The sequence below is a fragment of the Scylla paramamosain genome, chromosome 48 (genome assembly GCF_035594125.1).
Source record: "Scylla paramamosain isolate STU-SP2022 chromosome 48, ASM3559412v1, whole genome shotgun sequence".
Lineage (NCBI taxonomy): Eukaryota > Metazoa > Arthropoda > Malacostraca > Decapoda > Portunidae > Scylla > Scylla paramamosain.
In genome coordinates, this window is record NC_087198.1 from 929406 (window position 1) to 948598 (window position 19193).

Here is a 19193-nt window from a genome sequence, read left to right on the forward strand (position 1 = left end):
ACAAACTGAAAATGTACATAGGGGATGGGGAAAACTTAACATTAATCCTAACGGTAAGACTAATCTAGGAGGGAAATACTATCGATTGATGGCTCGCACCATGGTGGGAATCGCACTGAGTCTGTACCGGTCCGTGCGCGGCGCCTTCAGGGGCGTTATTTTGTTGTGGTGTCTGGTGGCACGGACAGGGCGAGGCGCGTCGGGCGGCAGCATGTCTCTGAGACGCGGATGATGCAGTAGTCCCTTCCCAAACTTCTCCAGAGCCTCTCGGTGCCTGGTGGATATTCTGGACAGACTCAGGGTGGTCAGGGCTTCTTCATAGGTGGTGTATGCAGGGCCAAGGATGACCCTGCACGCCCTTTTCTGCACACTCTCTAGCTGTAGCTGTTGAGTGTGTGTGAGGGAGGAGGACCACGCTGGGGAGGCGTACATGAGTTTGGGGAGGATGAAGGTGAGGTACACCCCCCTTAACTCATCTGTCGGCGTCCCCAGCGACCTGAGTCTGCGCAGCATGTACAGCCTGTACATGTACATGTGTGTGTGTGTGTGTGTGTGTGCGTGTGTGTTTGTGTGATAATACTGATAGCAATCATATTAACAATATAACAGCAAGAACTACTACTTTTACTATTATTACTACTACAATTACTAATATAAATACTACTACTACTGAAGCTGTTTTTGCAACAATTCTTAGGCATTATTATTAATATTCACATAGTAGTAGTAGTAGTAGTAGTAGTAGTAGTAGTAGTAGTAGTAGTAGTAGTAGTAGTAGAAGAGGTATTAGTATTATTATTATTATTAGTAGTAGTAGTAGTAGTAGTAGTAGTAGTATAGTAGTAGTAGTAGTGAGAAATCGTGAACACTACCTCTACCACTACAATTACTACTACTACTACTACTGCTACTACTACTACATAGACATGCTATTAAAGGTCGTGAACAGTTCTATCTGGTACAAACTTAGCTGTGTCACCTTTTTTGGATCCCTGTCAAAGTGTCTTCTGAATTGTCTTTGCACTTCTTTGACATTTTCGTGCCTCCAGTAACACTTTATGACAGATGTTCTTCCTTCACAGCTTACTCTTACTTCTGACATTATTATTTTGCCCAAATGTTTCTGAAAAAAAAAAATCAGTGAATTATAGCTAGTGAAACAGTGAGTATATTTTTGGGTGACTCTCTCTCTCTCTCTCTCTCTCTCTCTCTCTCTCTCTCTCTTTCTCTTTCTGTTTGTCTCTCTGTTTATACAGACAGATACAGATAGATAAATGTACACAGGTACAGACTTGTGCTTGTGGAGTATAAATGTAAGAGCATGAAGCACAGTGTGTCTCTCCCCACAGGCACCTCCCGCCTCACGCCTTGCTTCCTCCCGTCTCCCAGAGTCTACACACCTGCACTCTTGAGGTGAGTACACTTACTCTTTTCTTTCCTGGTAATTGTTTTCACTGTGTTTTCTATTGCACACACTCAGAAAAAAAAAAAAATGAGGCACTAACGAGGCAAGACTATATACCACAAACACTAAACACAATAATAATAATAAAAATAATAATAATAATAATAATAATAATAATAATAATAATAATAATAATAATAAATAGTTTATTAATAAGGCAATTTACAAACTGAAAATGTTCAGAGGGGATGGGAAAATACTTAACATTAATCCTGAAGCTAAGCTTAATATAGAAGAGGAATACTGTTGATTGATGGCTCGCACCATGGTGGGAATCGCGCTGAGTCTGTACCGGTCCGTGCGCGGCGCCTTTAGGGGCGTTATCTTGTTGTGGTGTCTGGTGGCACGGACCAGGCGAGGTGCGTCAGGCAGCAGCAGGTGTCTGAGGCGTGGATGATGCAGAAGTCCCCTTCCAAACTTCTCCAGAGCCTCTCGGTGCCTGGTGGATAGTCTGGACGTCTGAACAGACTCAGGGTGGTCAGGGCTTCATCACAGGTGGTGTAGGCAGGGACAAAGATGACCCTGCACGCCCTCTTCTGCACTCTCTCCAGCTGGAGCTGTTGAGTGTGTGTGAGGGAGGAGGACCACGCTGGGGAGGCGTACATGAGTTTGGGGAGGATGAAGGTGAGGCACACTCCCCTTAACTCGTCTGTCAGTGTCCCCAGTGACCTGAGTCTGCGCATCATGTACAGCTTGTAGGTAGCGGATCTTACGGTGCTGGCGACATGCTGCTTCCAGGTCAGCTGGTCGTCCACCGTGACTCCGAGAAGCACATCCAGAGGCACATCGGACCACCTGGAGGGGGTGAGAGCCCACTGTGAGTTGGGGAGAGGGCACTGGTACAGAGGAGGTACAGAAATGCATCACCACAGTTTCGCTGTGGTTGATGGTCATCCTGCTCTCCTCCGTCCATGTCTGCAGTCGCTCCAAAATGACTTGGAGTGGCAAGTAGTCCGGGTTCCTGGTGGAGACTGGGACGCCCACGGTGCAGTCGTACACTCACTTCCAGCCATGGGGGTGTCAGTGAGGGCGTCGTTAGTGAGGAGGAGGAAGCATAGTGGACTCATCTTGGTTCCCTGGGGGACCCCACATGTCAGCTGTTGGATATTAGAGACAGACCCTGATAGCGAACGGCCTGACGCCTCCCTGAGAGGGTGTTGGCTAGCCACGCTGCCAGGTTGGGAGGGAGACCCAGACTCATTGCCTTGCTGAAGACAACAAAGTTGATCAACAAGATCAAAAGCTTTTTTGAAGTCCACAAAAGCAACAGGTAGAGAGGTGTTTCGCTTGTCCAGGTGGCTGTGGATGAAGTCAAGGAAGCTGGTCAGGTAATGGGAGGTGGAGGTGGCTTTAATATTTCCAAACTGTCTGATATCCACGGTATAACAAGTTTTGGTGTAGGCCCAGTCATACACAAAATCTTCACAAATAAAGCTAGGGATGGGGGTGATAGAGACTGGCCTGAGGTCACCGAGGGACTGTGGACTGGAAGCTTTGCGGATGGGAGAGACGTAAGATGTCTTCCAGTCCGCGGGGCAAGAGTGTTGGGAAAGAGAGGCGTTTATTATGGGGCATAGCGGTGTTGCTGGCTCTTCCCATATGGGAAGGTCAGTGGGTGTGGTGGATCTTGGTATCTTTAAGTATCCTTGGTATCTTGGTATCTTGGTATCTTTAAGTATCCTCTTAAAAACATCTATCGCCAGTACAGTAGGGGAAGGGGAGGGGGCGGGAAGATGGGCAGGAAGCGGAGTGGTGTGGAGGGGAGGGTAGGTGTGACAGATAGCGGCAAAGTGGTCGTTCATCTCCTGAGCCGCGAGATTAGCAGGAAGGTGTGAGGTGCAACGAAGAGATGAAGTGTGCTTTTGTAGGCCACACAAAGCTTTGCTGCTAGCGTACCACTGTCTGTTGTTGGCCTGCTTGAAGTGGTGTATCTTGTCCGGGTAATAGCTTGCCTTGGCAGCCTTAATCTCCCTGATCACTCTGTTTCTTAGCTTCCCGTATAGGTCCGGGCAGGAATGGAACGACCACGTCCTCTGATGCATGAGTCTTTTAATGCGGGGCGTCATCCAGGGGGCATCAGATGTGTGCACTGTGACGCTCTTGGCTGGGAAGTAGCGGTGGAAGGCTTCTGTGGTGGTGGCGACGTAATTGTGCCATTTTGAGTGGACGTCCTCCACATCCAGCACCTCGGTCCACAGGTGTTGTGTCACCCACTGCCCAAACTCCCTCAAGGCTGACTCAGGCATGGGGCGGTGGGTCCTGGTGATAGCTGGCCGGGGGGTCGAGGTGGTGGGTCCTGTGGGTGTCCACAGTATGGAGAGGTGGGTGCTCCGTCCCATGGGAGGCAGCGGCTTGGGGAGCGAGTACTGCTGGCCTAGGTCTGTCAGTATAAGGTCGAGGGTGGCTTGCTGGGTGGTAGGGAAGTCCACGACCTGGGTGAGGTGTAGCTGGTGTAGGATATCGCTGATATACAATCCGTTAAAGTCCCCACAGATGACCAGCTTGGCAACAGGATACCTCACACTTAGGGCCTCAGCAGTGTCACTGATGTGAGTGGTGAGTAACTGTGCTGTGGTGGCTCGTGGGGGGTGGTACACGACGCACACGATGATGGAGGCCGTGTTGCTGAGATGGCAGGGGGGCGTAACTCTCACCCACAGGGCCTCTACTCCGGCAGGAATGTTGACAGGCAGGTGTGAGGGGCTGAGGGGAGATTGGGAGAAAACGGCCACTCCGCCCTTCCCCCCCCTTCCTGCGTCCTGTCCTGAGGTAATGGCAGAGCTGGTAGTCCTGCATTGTGCACACCTCAGGAACGACCTCCCACGCCTCAGTAACCGCCACAATGTCCGCACAAGTAGAGCTCACCGTCACAATCAGCTCGTCCATCTTGTTGGCCAGAGACGTCGCATTAAATAGGAGGAGGGAGGGAAGACTATACCACACACACGGCACTTCTGAGTGTTTGTATTCCCTCTTCTCCACCCAGCGGTCTTCTCTGGCACTGGAGGTCACTGCCTTGATGGGACGCACCACACTTTTACCTCCTCTCCATCCGCGGTTCCGAAATAGTTTCAAAGTCTTAAGGCACTGTGTAGATGGCGCTGCAAACATCAACAAACAGACCTGGGTAGAGCTTCAAGTTTTGCCAAGAATCTGCTGCCATACAGGCTTAGATCAGGCAATATATTGCCAACACCGGCACCATCCCCTCTGCACAACTGTGAAAACCGTTGCAATGGTAACTGCGACGCCAAGCCACTGAAGAAAAAGGGGTGCAAAGACTTAATGGGATACATGTTTGTTTGTCCAAGATGGCTAGTTATGACAATATAAACACAGTGAAGGCATTGTCTGCTACGGAGATCAATAAACTGACAGCGGCGCAGCTAAAATGTGCACTGAGAACAACTGTTGCACATCAGCCTCATGAAGAGCAGCCACCGAGCTCTGAATTACTCGAAGAAATAAGAAATATTCCAGAAGATTTGGCAGCTGTGAAGGAGATGAAGGAAGAAATAGAATCACTGAATACAAGACTCGATGAAGCCTACATGATTATCCACCAGCAAAACCGGTTCCTAGAATCCCTTGGCGCCAAAAAAAGGGTGCGGCACTTGGTTATAACTGGGGTCTCGGAGGATGACGACGGCCTGGGAACGACAGATGGAGACAAGATCAAGATAGTGCTGGAAGCCGCGGGTTACGCCGGACCGATACGCACCGATGTATGGGCAACAATACGACTTGGACAGCCTGACGCACGGAGGAGTCGCCCTATTCACGTGACGCTGGAGAGTCAAGATCACCGGAGCGACATCTTGCGAGTGGCGAAGAACCTGAAGGATACAGGAAGAGACTTTGAACGGATTTGCGTGAAGAAGGACGTTCATCCGGCGGCGAGGAGAGAAATGACAAGACTGAGGACCCGAGAAAATGAGGAGAAGCAGAAACCAGACAACCAGGGAGTGGAAATTACGTATGACTGGCGGCGGCGAGTATTGCTGCGTGATGGTGTTGTGAATGATAGGTATTTCCCAAATTTTGGCATGGAAAGAATTGGAATGGACAATTAAAAATATGTGCTTGTAATATCTGTGGTGTGAAAAATAAGCTCCAAAGCCCTGAAGTGATAAATGTTGCTTTAGAATTTGACATGATATGGATCACTGAAATTAAGTAACGTTAATTAGTAGCGTGGCAGGTTTTGATTTATATATGAATAAAAGAAAACAAAATAGTCGGAGAGGAGGAATTATGATGTTGGTGAAGTGTGCGTTGGTGCCATATATCACATGTGCCAACATTGCAGCAGAAGGACAAACATGGGTCGAGCTGTCCTGCTGCCCTGGGATGAGGCTTGGCGCCATGTATATCCCACCGGTCGACTCGCCCTACCACGACCCGGCGCTGCTGTGGGAGGGGCAGGTGACCGACTGTGACGGTGCCATACTGGTCGCTGACTTGAACGCACGTATGGGTTGCCTACCAAGTACAAATATAAACGGAAAGAGATGTGAATATAATGGTGTGAAAGATCTTTTAAGTAATTCCATGGGCCGGGCAATACCCAACATGTGTGAAGAGAAAGAAATGGTAGTTGCTAACCATTTGAAATATGACGGAAAGCAGCGAGGAGGGAATTTATCTTTTAGGCGTAATGATCGCTGGACATCGGAAATCAACCTGTGTTTATCGACCTGTGTTTAGTTAAGTATAGCAGTTTGAATGTCCTCAAAGACTTATGTACACGCCAAGTTATGTCGTGCTCAGATCATGCGCCACTCACTCTAACAATTAACACTGACGTTTTTAAATGAGTAACGCTATCGCAGCTACTTGAGCGCGCCAGTAACTTGGGTCGGACGCTGACACACAGTCCCTAGCTGCACCACTAATATCGCGACAGGCCTGCACCATGACAAAGTGGATATAGAAGCGTTCGTGACGAGGATGGCGCTGTGTGAGCCGCCAACCCTGGGCGTGGTGAATGAGGAAAGTGTGAAGGACGTGGTTAAGGAAAGCTGCAGGGAAGTTAAAGGAATAGCAAAGGAGTGTAAAAAGTCGAATGTCACGCGTGAGGGAAGTGTAGACCTAAAAGAGTCATGGAGGAAAATGACTGTGATAAAATTTGGAAAGCAATTAACTGGAAAGGTGAAATTAGAAGTAAAGAAGGCAGTACCCAGCCTACTGAGAGTCAGTTTAAGATTCATTTTGAGGAATTATTGAATCCAGTGAAGGAGGAAGTTGGAGAGGTAAACTTTGAGCAGGCACCAAGTATTCCCATTGTGGATGATCCTTTCACGTTTAGAGAGGTGGAAACAGCTGTGAGAGGGATGAATAAAAACAAAAGTTTTGTTGGAATAAGTCCTGCCCTATTAATGAACTTACCTATGAACTGGTTGATGTTTTTTCTTACAATGTTCAATGTAATTTTTGATAGTTTGTGTTTCCCACTAGCCTGGTGCTATAGTAAGTTAAGTGTATTATTTAAGTGTGGTGATCGCATGCTTTGTGATAACTACAGAGGTGTTAGTATAATGGACACCCTAGCTAAACTCTATGACACACTTATTATCAATAGATTGAAAATGTGGATGGATGTGGACAATTGTCAAGCAGGAGCAATGGAGGGAAGAGGATGCCTAGAGCAGATATTTACACTGAGATTATTGTGTGATTATGTAAAATACAAGAAATTGAAGTTATATGTATTATTTATAGACTATCGTAAAGCATACGATAAAGTACCGAGGTCCAGGCTGATAGAATGCTTAAGATCAATAGGATGTGGAAGAAGGATGTTAAAAGCAATATATGTTATGTATCGCTGCACACGTAACGTGCTTAAGAGTGCCACGGTGGAGTCGTCAGTGGGAGTAAGGCAAGGCTCACCTTCCAGCTGTCTAATGTTTGTGATTTACATTAACCAGATGATTCGTATGCTGAAGGAACAAATAGCAACTAACAGCTACTTGGGCGCACTGCACACAACATCTCGGGATATGTGCATCAGGAAACTCAGAGTTGTCATCGATTATTGCAATGATTATGGAATTGTTCCTAATGAGGACTAAATTATTTTTTTTGTTTGAAATATCACTCGTTGTGATAAAGTTCCATTAAAGATCGAGGGACACGTTATTAAGTACTGTGACAGATACAAGTTTTTAGGGGCCTGGTTTACCGACAGCGGTTGTATGAAGGACGTGGTGTCACTACACGAGGCAAAGTGTCAGTCAGTCGTCAACAAATTTTCTATAATTCGTGCCTCGAACCCTGATATGCCTCAGTGTTATAAGCGACTTGTTTTTGACGCGGCTGTGTTGGCTGAACTGAGATACAGCTGCAAGACGTGGCTGACAGACGGCTGTGTGTCACTCACCAGTCAGTACAATAAACTTATGAAATGTCTCCTGGACGTGACAAATAACACAAGCTCAAACTTATGTCATGTTGAATCGAGAATTAAGCCAGTTTACCATACTGTCTGTGCCCGACGGAAACGTTTCTTGGAGAGGAAGCTGACTCTATCTACTCGACAGAAGTGAACCATTTCATCTTGTATTTAGTTGATGCAGAGAAGCTAACACCCCTGGTTATAAGTTTATCCAGAGCGCCATACAGTATGATAATCATATAAATCCTCTTGACAGAATAATTAATTTAATTACCAATAAGCCACAAGACGCAACAAAGTATCACACATATAAAACAATATTGAATTCTAGTCTTGGTGTCCATAATATTTATTCAGATGACATAATGTCCCTGATTTTACACATTTGGCGTTTGTAAGAATTCGACTGATGTCTTATGTAGGTACGTGTGTGAAGTGTTGATTAGTTATAGGACCTAAAAAGAAAACAATACTTAATTAGAACTACTTATTGCATTAATATTGGTCAAATTGTGTTAGACGTTATGCTGAGTTATGTATCTATGTTAGTTATAGCATTACTGCTAGTAAGTGTTTGCTAATGCTGGTTACTTTGCATCGCCTAATTCTTAAACAATACTTAGGTGAAAGTGTTGTTATTTATGTTTGTAAATGTATGATTCTTTATTTGGACCACTGGCAAATTTTGTACCTTTCACTTTACTGTATGAATAATTTCTTTGGTCAGTAAAAGTAACTAACTATCACGTTGGGCGGCGGGTGACCGGACCCTCGCATACGACGCAGGAGGTAGTTGCGTTCGTACGTTTGCACGGCAGCACACATTATCCTTTATGTGTCGACACGCACTCGCTAAATGTGTTCACAAGTACAACAATCTCACCAGGGCGAGCCTAAAACTAAAAACTAAGAGTTGAAAACTGAAAAAACCGAGGTCACTATCAATAGGGGGCGGGGAAGGCAGGAAGGCCAACATGCTGGCCGAGGCTGCTCTAGAGCGCCTAAGGTCACACGTTCTTTCCTTTTCCATGTGTGTGTGTGTGTGTGTGTGTGTGTGTGTGTGTGTGTGTGTGTGTGTGTGTGTGTGTGTGTGTGTGTGTGTGTGTGTGTTATAACAAGAGAAGTGGCATTAAAATACACATAATTTACTGACAAGCATTGCACGGCAACATTACTGCCGTGATTAAAAGTACTCCTGTAAAATACTACATGGCATCATACAAGCCAGGCAGAAGGGGAGCGAGGCCCAGCGACCTTGAAAACACCTGAGTGACTGACAAGAGAGAGAGAGAGAGAGAGAGAGAGAGAGAGAGAGAGAGAGAGAGAGAGAGAGAGAGAGAGAGAGAGAGAGAGAGAATAGTGCACTGTACAATTTTTTGTTTGTTATTTCCGTGAATAAATTACGGGGTCCATAAATAGTATTTTTATCTGTAATCCTGCACACACACACACACACACACACACACACACACACACACACACACACACACACACACACACACACACACGCATTCACTCACACACACTGATAATAATAAAAACGATAAAAAATATGAATCAAGGAAAGATGGTAAAGTGGACACGCAGGGTTGCAAGGTAGTAGTAGTAGTAGTAGTAGTAGTAGTAGTAGTAGTAGCAGTAGTAGTAGTAGTAGTAGTAGTAGTAGTAGTAGTAGTAGTAGTAGTAGTAGTAATAGTAGTAGTAGATCCGAGCGTATGGGGAGAGAATCCAACACGTTGACCAGGGCAGCTTCACACCTCTGGTCTTCACCACATCTGGCGGGATGGGCTCCAAGGCTCAGTGCTTCTACTCAAGACTAGCCGACCTAATGGCAGAAAAGAAGCACCAGCCAAGGAGCCATGTCGTCGCATGGATGAGGTGCCGTCTCTCATTCTCCCTCCTCAGATCTGCCCTCCTGTGTCTCAGGGGGACAAGGCATTCCACTCCCATACCTGCAGACTTAGGAGGCCTCGACTGTGAGGCTACAGTGGTGGAGAGTGGCATAAGAGTAGATAGAGTAGAGGTAGAATGAATTTATAGTTAACAACTAATGTTTATATTATAGAGTATTAGATATGGTTGGATGCCACAGTCATTAGCGGGAGCTGGGGCTAATGACCTCCAAGTAATGGAGCCCCTAATTGACATATCAATAAACATGGGGTGGAGGTATTATTAATAAGTAGTAGTAGTAGTAAAAAAAAAAAAAAAAAAAAAAAAAAAAAGTAGTAATAGTAGTAGTAGTAATAATAGTAGTAATAGAAGCAGTAGGAACAGTAGTCGTAATAATAATTTTAGTAGTAGTAGTAATAGTAGTAGTATTCATAATAATACTAAAAGTAGTCGTAATAGTAATATTCGTAGTAATAGTAGTAGAAGTAGTAGTAGTAACAGTAATCGTAATAATAATAGTAGTAGTAGTAGTAGAGTAGTAGTAGTAGTAGTAGTAGTCGTAGTAGTAGTATTAGTAGTAGAAGTAGTAGTAGTAGTAGTAGTAGTAGAGGTAGTAGTAGTAGTAGTAGTAGTAGTAGTAGTAGTAGTAGTAGTAGTAGTTTTAGTAGAATAATAGTATTAGTAGCAGTAGTAGAAGTAGAACGACTATTAGTACTAGTAGTTTTTTTTTTTATGTATGAGTGACACTGGCTAAGGGCAACAAAAATCTAATAAAAAAAAATGCCCACTGAAATGGCAGTCCCATAAAAGGGTCAAAGCAGTGGTCAAAAATTGATGAATAAGTGTCTTGAAACCTCCCTCTTGAAGGAATTCAAGTCATAGGAAGGTGGAAATACAGAAGCAGGCAGGGAGTTCCAGAGTTTACCAGAGAAAGGGATGAATGATTGAGAATACTGGTTAACTCTTGCGTTAGAGAGGTGGACAGAATAGGGGTGAGAGAAAGAAGAAAGTCTTTTGCAGCGAGGCCGCGGAAGGAGGGGAGGCATGCAGTTAGCAAGATGAGAAGAGCAGTTAGCATGAAAATAGCGGTAGAAGACAGCTAGATATGCAACATTGCGGCGGTGAGAGAGAGGCTGAAGACAGTCAGTTAGAAGAGAGGAGTTGATGAGACGAAAAGCTTTTGATTCCACCCTGTCTAGAAGAGCAGTATGAGTGGAACCCCCCCAGACATGTGAAGCATACTCCATACATGAACGGATAAGGCCCTTGTACAGAGTTAGCAGCTGGGGAGGTGAGAAAAACATGCGGAGACGTCTCAGAACAACTAACTTCATAGAAGCTGTTTTAGCTAGATGAGATGTGAAGTTTCCAGTTCAGATTATAAGTAAAGGACAGAGCGAGGATGTTCAGTGTATAAGAAGGGGACAGTTGAGTGTCATTGAAGAAGAGCGGATAGTTGTGTGGAAGGTTGTGTCGAGTTGATAGATGGAGGAATTGAGTTTTTGAGGCATTGAACAATACCAAGTTTGCTCTGCCCCAATCAGAAATTTTACAAAGATCAGAAGTCAGGCGTTCTGTGGCTTCCCTGTGTGATATGTTTACCTCCTGAAGGGTTGGACGTCTATGATAAGACGTGGAAAAGTGCAGGGTGGTATCATCAGCGTAGGAGTGGATAGGACAAGAAGTTTGGTTTAGAAGATCATTCATGAATAATAAAAAGGGAGGTGACAGGACAGAACCCTGAAGAACACCACTGTTAATAGATTTAGGAGAAGAACAGTGACCGTCTACCACAGCAGCAATAGAACGGTCAGAAAGGAAACTTGACATGAAGTTACAGAGAGAAGGATAGAAACCGTAGGAGGGTAGTTTGGAATTAAAAGCCTTGTGCCAGACTCTATCAAAAGCTTTTGATATGTCCAAGGCAACAGCAAAAGTTTCACCAAAATCTCTAAAAGAGGATGACCAAGACTCAGTAAGGAAAGCCAGAAGATCACCAGTAGAGCGGCCTTGATGGAACCCATACTGGCGATCAGATACAAGGTTGTGAAGTGATAGATGTTTAAGAATCTTCCTGTTGAGGATAGATTCAAAAACTTTAGATAGGCAGGAAATTAAACCAATAGGACGGTAGTTTGAGGGATTAAGACGGTCACCCTTTTTAGGAACAGGTTGAATGCAGGCAAACTTCCAGCAAGAAGGAAAGGCAGATGTTGACAGACAGAGCTGAAAGAGTTTGACTAGGCAAAATGCAAGCAAGGAGGCACAGTTTCGTAAAACAATAGGAGGGACCCCATCAGGTCCATAAGCCTTCCGAGGGTTTAGGCCAGCGAGGGCATGGAAAACATCATTGCGAAGAATTTTAATACGTGGCATGAAGTAGTCAGAGGGTGGAGGAGAGGGAGGAACAAGCCCAGAATCGTCTAAGGTAGAGTTTTGAGCAAAGGTTTGAGCGAAGAGTTCAGCTTTAGAAAAATAAGTGATAGCAGTGGTGCCATCTGGTTGAAATAGAGGAGGGAAAGAAGAAGAAGCAAAGTTATTGGAGATATTCTTGGCTAGATAACAGAAATCACGAGGGGAGTTAGATCTTGAAAGGTTTTGACATTTTCTGTTGATGAAGGAGTTTTTGGCTAGTTGGAGAACAGACTTGGCATGGTTCCGGCCAGAAATATAAAGTGCATGAGATTCTGGTGATGGAAGGCTTAAGTACCTTTTGTGGGCCACCTCTCTATCATGTATAGCACGAGAACAAGCTGTGTTAAACCAAGGTTTAAAAGGTTTAGGACGAGAAAAAGAGTGAGGAATGTACACCTCCATGCCAGACACTATCACCTTTGTTATGCGCTCAGCACACAAAGACGGGTCTCTGACATGGAAGCAGTAGTCATTCCAAGGAAAATCAGCAAAATACCTCCTCAGGTCCCCCCAACTGGCAGAGGCAAAACGCCAGAGGCACCTTCGCTTAGGGGGATCCTGAGGAGGGATTGGAGCGATAGGACAAGATAAAGATATGAGATTGTGATCGGAGGAGCCCAATGGAGAAGAAAGGGTGGCAGCAGTGGGCATTTTTATTTATTAAGTGGGCATTTTTTTTTTATTCAGTGGGCATTTTTTTATTAGATTTTTGTTGCCCTTGGCCAGTATCCTTCCTACATAAAAAAAAAAAAAAAGCATAAGCAGAAGGATTAGAGGTCAGGAAAAGGTCAAGAATGTTGGGCGTATCTCCAAGACGGTCAGGAATACGAGTAGGGTGTCGCACCAATTGCTCTAGGTCATGGAGGATAGCAAAGTTGTAGACTAGTTCACCAGGATGGTCAGTGAAAAAAGAGGAAAGCTAAAGCTGGTGGTGAACATTGAAGTCTCCAAGAATGGAGATCTCTGCAAAAGGGAAGAGAGTCAGAATGTGCTCCACTTTGGAAGTTAAGTAGTCAAAGAATTTCTTATAATCAGAGGAGTTAGGTGAGAGGTATACAGCACAGATAAATTTAGTATGAGAGTGACTCTGTAGTCGTGGCCAGATGGTGGAAAACTCAGAAGATTCAAGAGCGTGGGCACGAGAGCAGGTTAAGTCATTGCGCACGTAAACGCAGCATCCAGCTTTGGATCGAAAATGAGGATAGAGAAAGTAGGAGGAAACAGAAAAGGGGCTACTGTCAGTTGCCTCAGACACCTGAGTTTCAGTGAGGAAAAGAAGATGAGGTTTAGAAGAGAAGAGCTGGTGTTCTACAGATTGAAAATTAGATCTTAGACCGTGAATGTTGCAGAAGTTAATGAGGAAAAAGTTGAGGGGGGTGTCAAGACACTTAGGGTCGTTGACAGAAAGGCAGTCCGACCTGGGGACATTTATGGTCTCCTCCCCAGATGGGGACTCCGAGGCTGGTGTAGGAGTCGCCATGATGATTTTAAAATTTTAGAGTGAAGGGTGTGTGTGTTATTAGGTGCTTGTAGTTTTGTGTGGAGGAAGAGAGTTGTCTTTAGAGGGCAGGCTGTGACTGCCCCCTTGTGTTGTGAGACACAAAGGGAAACGTTCAGTGAGGTCACAGCTGGGTTTAATGATAAGTTCACAGCACCCCCTGAACAGTGCTGCACACCTCACTGGGAGTAATTATCGTTTCGGCAGGTAGTAACAGTTAACAGAAGTAAGCATAGTAGAAGACAGAGAGGGTTGCAAGGAACTAGTAGTAGTAGTAGTAGTAGTAGTAGTAGTAGTAGTAGTAGTAGTAGTAGTAGTAGTAGTAGTAGTAATAGAAACAGTAGTAACAGTACTCGTGAAAGTAATTATAGAAGTAGTAGTAATAGTAGTAGTATTCATAATAGTACTAAAAGTAGTCGTAATATTAATAGTCGTAGTAATACTAGTAGAAGTAGTAGTAGTAACAGTAATCATAATAGTAGTAGTAGTAGTAGTAGTAGAATAGTAGTAATAGTGGTAGTAGTAGTAGTAGTAGTAGTAGTAGTAGTAGTAGAGCTAATATTAGTATTAGTAGCAGTAGTAGAAGTAGAACGAGTATTAGTATAAGTAGTAATAGTAACAGAAGTAAGCATAGTAGCATTAGTAATTGTAGTAGTAGTAGGAGTAGTATGTAGTAGTAGTAGTAGTAGTAGTAGTAGTAGTAGTAGTAGTAGTAGTAGTAGTAGTAGTAGTAATAATAGAAGCAGCAGTAGTAGTAATACTAGTAGTAGCAGTATTAATAATAGTAGTAACAGAATTGTAGTAGCACTAGTAATTGTAGTAGTAGTAATAGTAGTAGTACTAGTAGCAGTAGTAGTAGTAGCGGTAGAAGTAGCAGCAGTAGCAGTAGTAGTAGCAGCAGTATTTATGTAGAGCGAGTGTGAGGTGCGGTTCACACCAGCCAGTCACTGTCACCGCCGTCCGTGACGTCATGAGTGGGGGGGAGGGAGCGAGGAGAGCACCTCGTGTGTGGGCGGCGGAAAGGGGAAAGGAGCGTGAGGCGGGTGGGGGCCGGAAGGAGTGGATGGTGGGTGGGGGGCGGAAAGGGGCGGCTGGCAGGCGGGGAGTGGGAAGGAGTGGGTTGCTGGTAGGGGCCTGGCAGGAGTGGGTGGCGAATGGGTGTTTGGAAGGAGTGGGTTGAGGGTAGGGGGGGAGGGAGAGGGAGGAGATAAGGACAGGAAGGCGTGCTGGCAGGTAGTGGCCGTGAAGGGGCTGCTGGCTATTGGGCGGCCAGAAGCTGCTGCTGGAGGAAGTGGCACGGGAAGGAGTGGATGTCAGGTGGTGGGGAGAGAGGTGGGGGTGGCGGGAGGAGGCATCACGGACTGACACAACAAGATGGCGTCTGTCTGAGAAGGTGTCAAGTGTAGTTTCCCTAGCCAGCGGCATGATGGGACTAACAAAACACCAGCAGGAGGTCTTTCTGTACACAACATGCACATGTACACAACACACGTGTGGCTGTACACCTGGCGGCTACTCAACACACCTGGTACACTACTGGTAGCACACTTCAGGGAGGGCTTGGCCAATCCTGGTTATCTTGACCACCACTAAGTCTTTGAGGAGGAACACAATGCGATACACACGCGCACCACACAAGATACGCCGCCACACTGGCTGCAGACTGAGCGGCGTCCCTTTGGCTCAGTGTTTCCAGGCCGTTCGGTACTTGAGCGACACACAAAGGTCTACCTAATATACAGGGACTTGTTCAACCAACGAACACACTCATATCCACTAAAAAAAAAATAAAATAAAATAAATAATATGAAATAAATAAATTAAATAAATAAAATTAATTAATAATGAAATTATACTAAATTATTAAAATTACTATTACTTCACTCTTACTACTACTATTACTACTACTAGTACTACTACTACTACTATTGTGTGTGTGTTATATTATTGATAGCAATCATAGTAACAATATAAGAACAAGAACTACTACTATAATATAGTACTATTATTACTACTATTACTACTACTATTATTACTACTACTATTACTAATATTAATGCTACTACTGCAGCTGTTTTAGCAACAATTCTTAAGGCAATAACATTAATATTCATATAGTCGTAGTAGCAGCAATAGTAGTAGTAGTAGTAGTAGTAGTAGTAGTAGTAGTAGTAGTAGTAGTAGTAGTAGTAAAAGTAGTAGTAGTGAGAAATCGCGAATACTACCTCTACCACAACTACTACTACTTTTTCTACTACTACTACTACTACTACTACTACTACTACTACTACTACTACAACTACTACTACTACTACTACTACTATTACAACTACTACTACACACGCCTGCTTATGAAGGTCGTGAACAATTTCATCTGGTACAAACGTAGCTGTGATGCGAGCAATGGCGAGTCACCTTGGTGGATCCCTGTCAAAGTGTCTTCTGAATTGTCTTTGCACTTCTTTGACATTTTCGTGCCTCCAGTAACACTTTATGACAGATGTTCTTCCTTCACAGCTTACTCTTACTTCTGACATTACTATTTTGCCCAACTGTTTCTGAAAAAAAAATACATTCAATGAATTATAGCGAGTCAAACAGTGAGTACATTTTTGGATGACTCTCTCTCTCTCTCTCTCTCTCTCTCTCTCTCTCTCTCTCTCTCTCTCTCTCTCTCTCTCTCTCTGTCTGTCTGTCTGTCTGTCTCTCTGTTTATACAGATAGATACAGATAGATAGATGTACACAGGTACAGACTTGTGCTTGTGGAGTATAAATGTAAGAGCATGAAGCACAGTGTGTCTCTCCCCACAGGCACCTCCCGCCTCACGCCTTCCTCCCTCCCGTCTCCCTTCATTCATAAGTACTTCACATTATTATTAATACATCAAAATCTTGGACATAATGCAATATTCAAATTGGCAGAAAATGTTTCTCACACGAGAAGTAACAACGTTAACCTTATTTGTGCAATACTGACAACAATATTATTCACAAACAGTGTGACAAGTTGGACCAAAACTGTTGTGAACAGTTTGCCTCTTGATAGACAAAGTTCTTCTTACAACTGATAAAATGTTCAAACAAACAACAGGTTAAAAAGTAACCACTTCATCAACAAAAGCTGTGATTTTGATGCTATTTATTGCAGTCATCAAAAGTAACCACTTCATCAACAAAAGCTGTGATTTTGATGCTATTTATTGCAGTCATCGCATTTGTTGTTGTTATTAGTATTATTGTTATCACTATCCTTGTTGTTATTGTTATTATCATCATTATTTTATTATTATTTAAGTTAGTGTGAGACACTTGTATTAGTGTTTAGCTTCTCTGTAGCGGCGAGGTACTGTCGCTGTACAGTACAGTTCATTATGTTGTTGTACATTATAATTTGTTTGCACTCCTGCCCTCTGCTCTACTGTACAATACACCGTCAGAGAGCCTCGGCTCACGTGACTGTGTATTGTATGTACACCTTGAAATACTTTGTATTGTGCTCACCAATACAGGTTTGCTTACCTGCTTATTTACTTAACTACTTACTTACTGACTGACTGACTTACTTACTTACTTGCACACACACACACACACACACACACACACAGTCAAGTCTTGCCTCGTGTTGTCTTGTCAAATGGTTTGGCCACAACACACGTGCCATGCCGTGTGCCACAGTGTCTCTTACTCCCATCCACCTCTTTGTCTTGTCCCCACATCCCGGTGCTCACGCCGGCCACTTCAAGGCTCAACTCCCTCCCTCCCGCACTCAGCCTTGCAGGCCACGTCTCTCCTGCCCTGCTCCTCACTCGGGAAATTTCTTTGCAGGCTGCTGGCGAGAGGAACTGCCGTCCCAAGCCCTCCACCATGGCCGCCGCTCCGAAAGTTTGCGTCCGTCGCATTAAGCTTATCTGTCTCATGGAGAACGCAGGCAAGGACGTCTTGACCTTCGTGTTGAAGCGCGGCGCGCTGAACGCCCCCGCCACGCCGCCGGGCCAGTCCCTCACTGACTACCTTGACAACCTCCCTCAAGGCTCGACAGCCAACTATGGAAGGATGAGTAAAAAACAAAAGAAAGCAGCAGTGAACCACACCGACCGCCGCCAAGCACAACGCTTCCCTTTATGGGACAACTTTGATTTGACTTTATTGTACAAAGCAATAAAGCTGACGTGCGAAGGCCTGGCGAGAGATGGCGATCCCGAATGGGGGAACCAGAACACCCTGGAGGGATTGGTAACGAAAATCAAGGATGAGCGGAATGAACTCTTTCATGAAGTGAAATCTTTCAGCGAGGCAGAGTACCAGCACAAAGTCAGCGAGTTAGAACACCTCTTTATCCGAGTCCTCGCCGCAGCCAAGACCAAATACTGCATTCCTGACGCAGAGGTGACACCCGTGCAGGACAACGCCCGGCAGGTCACTGATACCTTCAGAAAAACAGGAATGGAGAAAGAAATTTTAAAAGATTATTTCAGTATCATGCACCAAGAATTTCTGAGAGACAGTCAGACCCACCTCAAAACATCCTATGATCGAGTGCAAACCTTTGATCCTCTGTCCTTCCTTACCAACTCCCCAAAACACCACCATCACATCCAGGACATTTTCTGCAAGATGTCCCTCGTGGAAGGAAGAGGACACCTCCAACAGAGGCGAGACATCGACACTTGCGACGTGCTGACGGTGACGCGCCGCGCGGGACAGAATCCACAGCCGTCCACATCCTCATCGGCCACGCCGCCCACGCACGGCGCCAAGCCACAGCTCATCCTGATCAGGGGCGTGGCAGGAAGCGGCAAAACGACCCTGCTCACCTTCCTTGTCTCAGAGTGGCTTCAGGAGCCCGGCGCCTGCACCATCAAACACCTGGACGAGTACGACATCGTGGTGCGTGTCTTGTGCCGCGATAATGAAGGCCCATCTCTCCAGAACTTCCTCAAAGTGATCCTCCCAAACCATTTTGCTGTGATGGACGAACACCTCATCCCCCTCCTACAACAAAGCAAAGTTCTCTTCCTGATTGACGGCCTGGACGAACTGTCGCCAGGCACTCCATCACACAGCCTTGTGAAGGACATCCTCTACATATCGAAATACTCGCCAGGCTTCACACTCGTCTGCACATCGCGTCCCGAAACAGTGCAAGACTTCCTGGCCAAATTACCTGATGGTTATGAGGTGTGGGACATGGAGATGAAAAGTGTTAGCCATGAACAAAGAATTCATTTTGTCATGAAGCATTACAACAGCTTCCCAGACAAGGGGGACAAAGACCCTGAGAGGCTTGAGTACCTCATGAAACACATTGGCTGGAAGGATTACCTCGGCCTGCCATTAAATCTATTGTTCGTGGCAACACTTTTCTACATCGATCAAGACAAGATCAAGATCACCACCACCCAGACCAGCCTGTACGTCACCATTCGAGACTGGTGCATAGAAAAACTGCAGGGCAGACTCACAGATGATCCACGAGACACAAAGACCCGCGAGGTCCACATCTACAAGGTATTGGAAGACCTA

At 45.1% G+C, this 19193-nt stretch overlaps 2 protein-coding genes across 5 annotated transcripts in view; one reads left to right on the forward strand and one right to left on the reverse strand.

Annotated features, from left to right (window-relative positions):
* Positions 1-19193, reverse strand: part of LOC135095187 (uncharacterized) — a 50132-nt gene that overhangs the window by 24327 nt on the left and 6612 nt on the right. The window contains exons 2-4 of one of the 4 annotated variants that reach the window (XM_063995972.1): positions 16084-16226; positions 5017-9844; positions 1595-4723 (exon numbers count right to left, since the gene is read on the reverse strand). In XM_063995972.1, coding sequence (XP_063852042.1) covers positions 2356-3804 — 1449 coding nt within the window. In that variant the 5' untranslated portion in view covers positions 3805-4723; positions 5017-9844; positions 16084-16226 and the 3' untranslated portion in view covers positions 1595-2355. Of the gene's footprint in view, positions 1-1594; positions 9845-16083; positions 16227-19193 lie in introns of those variants that run through there. The other 3 variants (XM_063995973.1, XM_063995971.1, XM_063995974.1) reach the window with 3 other exon arrangements.
* Positions 1326-19193, forward strand: part of LOC135095186 (uncharacterized) — a 24471-nt gene continuing 6603 nt past the window's right edge. Inside the window, exons 1-2 of the mRNA XM_063995969.1 lie at positions 1326-1413; positions 17496-19193. The exon at positions 17496-19193 is cut by the window's right edge and continues 489 nt beyond it. Coding sequence (XP_063852039.1) covers positions 17535-19193 — 1659 coding nt within the window. The 5' untranslated portion in view covers positions 1326-1413; positions 17496-17534. The remainder of the gene's footprint in view (positions 1414-17495) is intronic.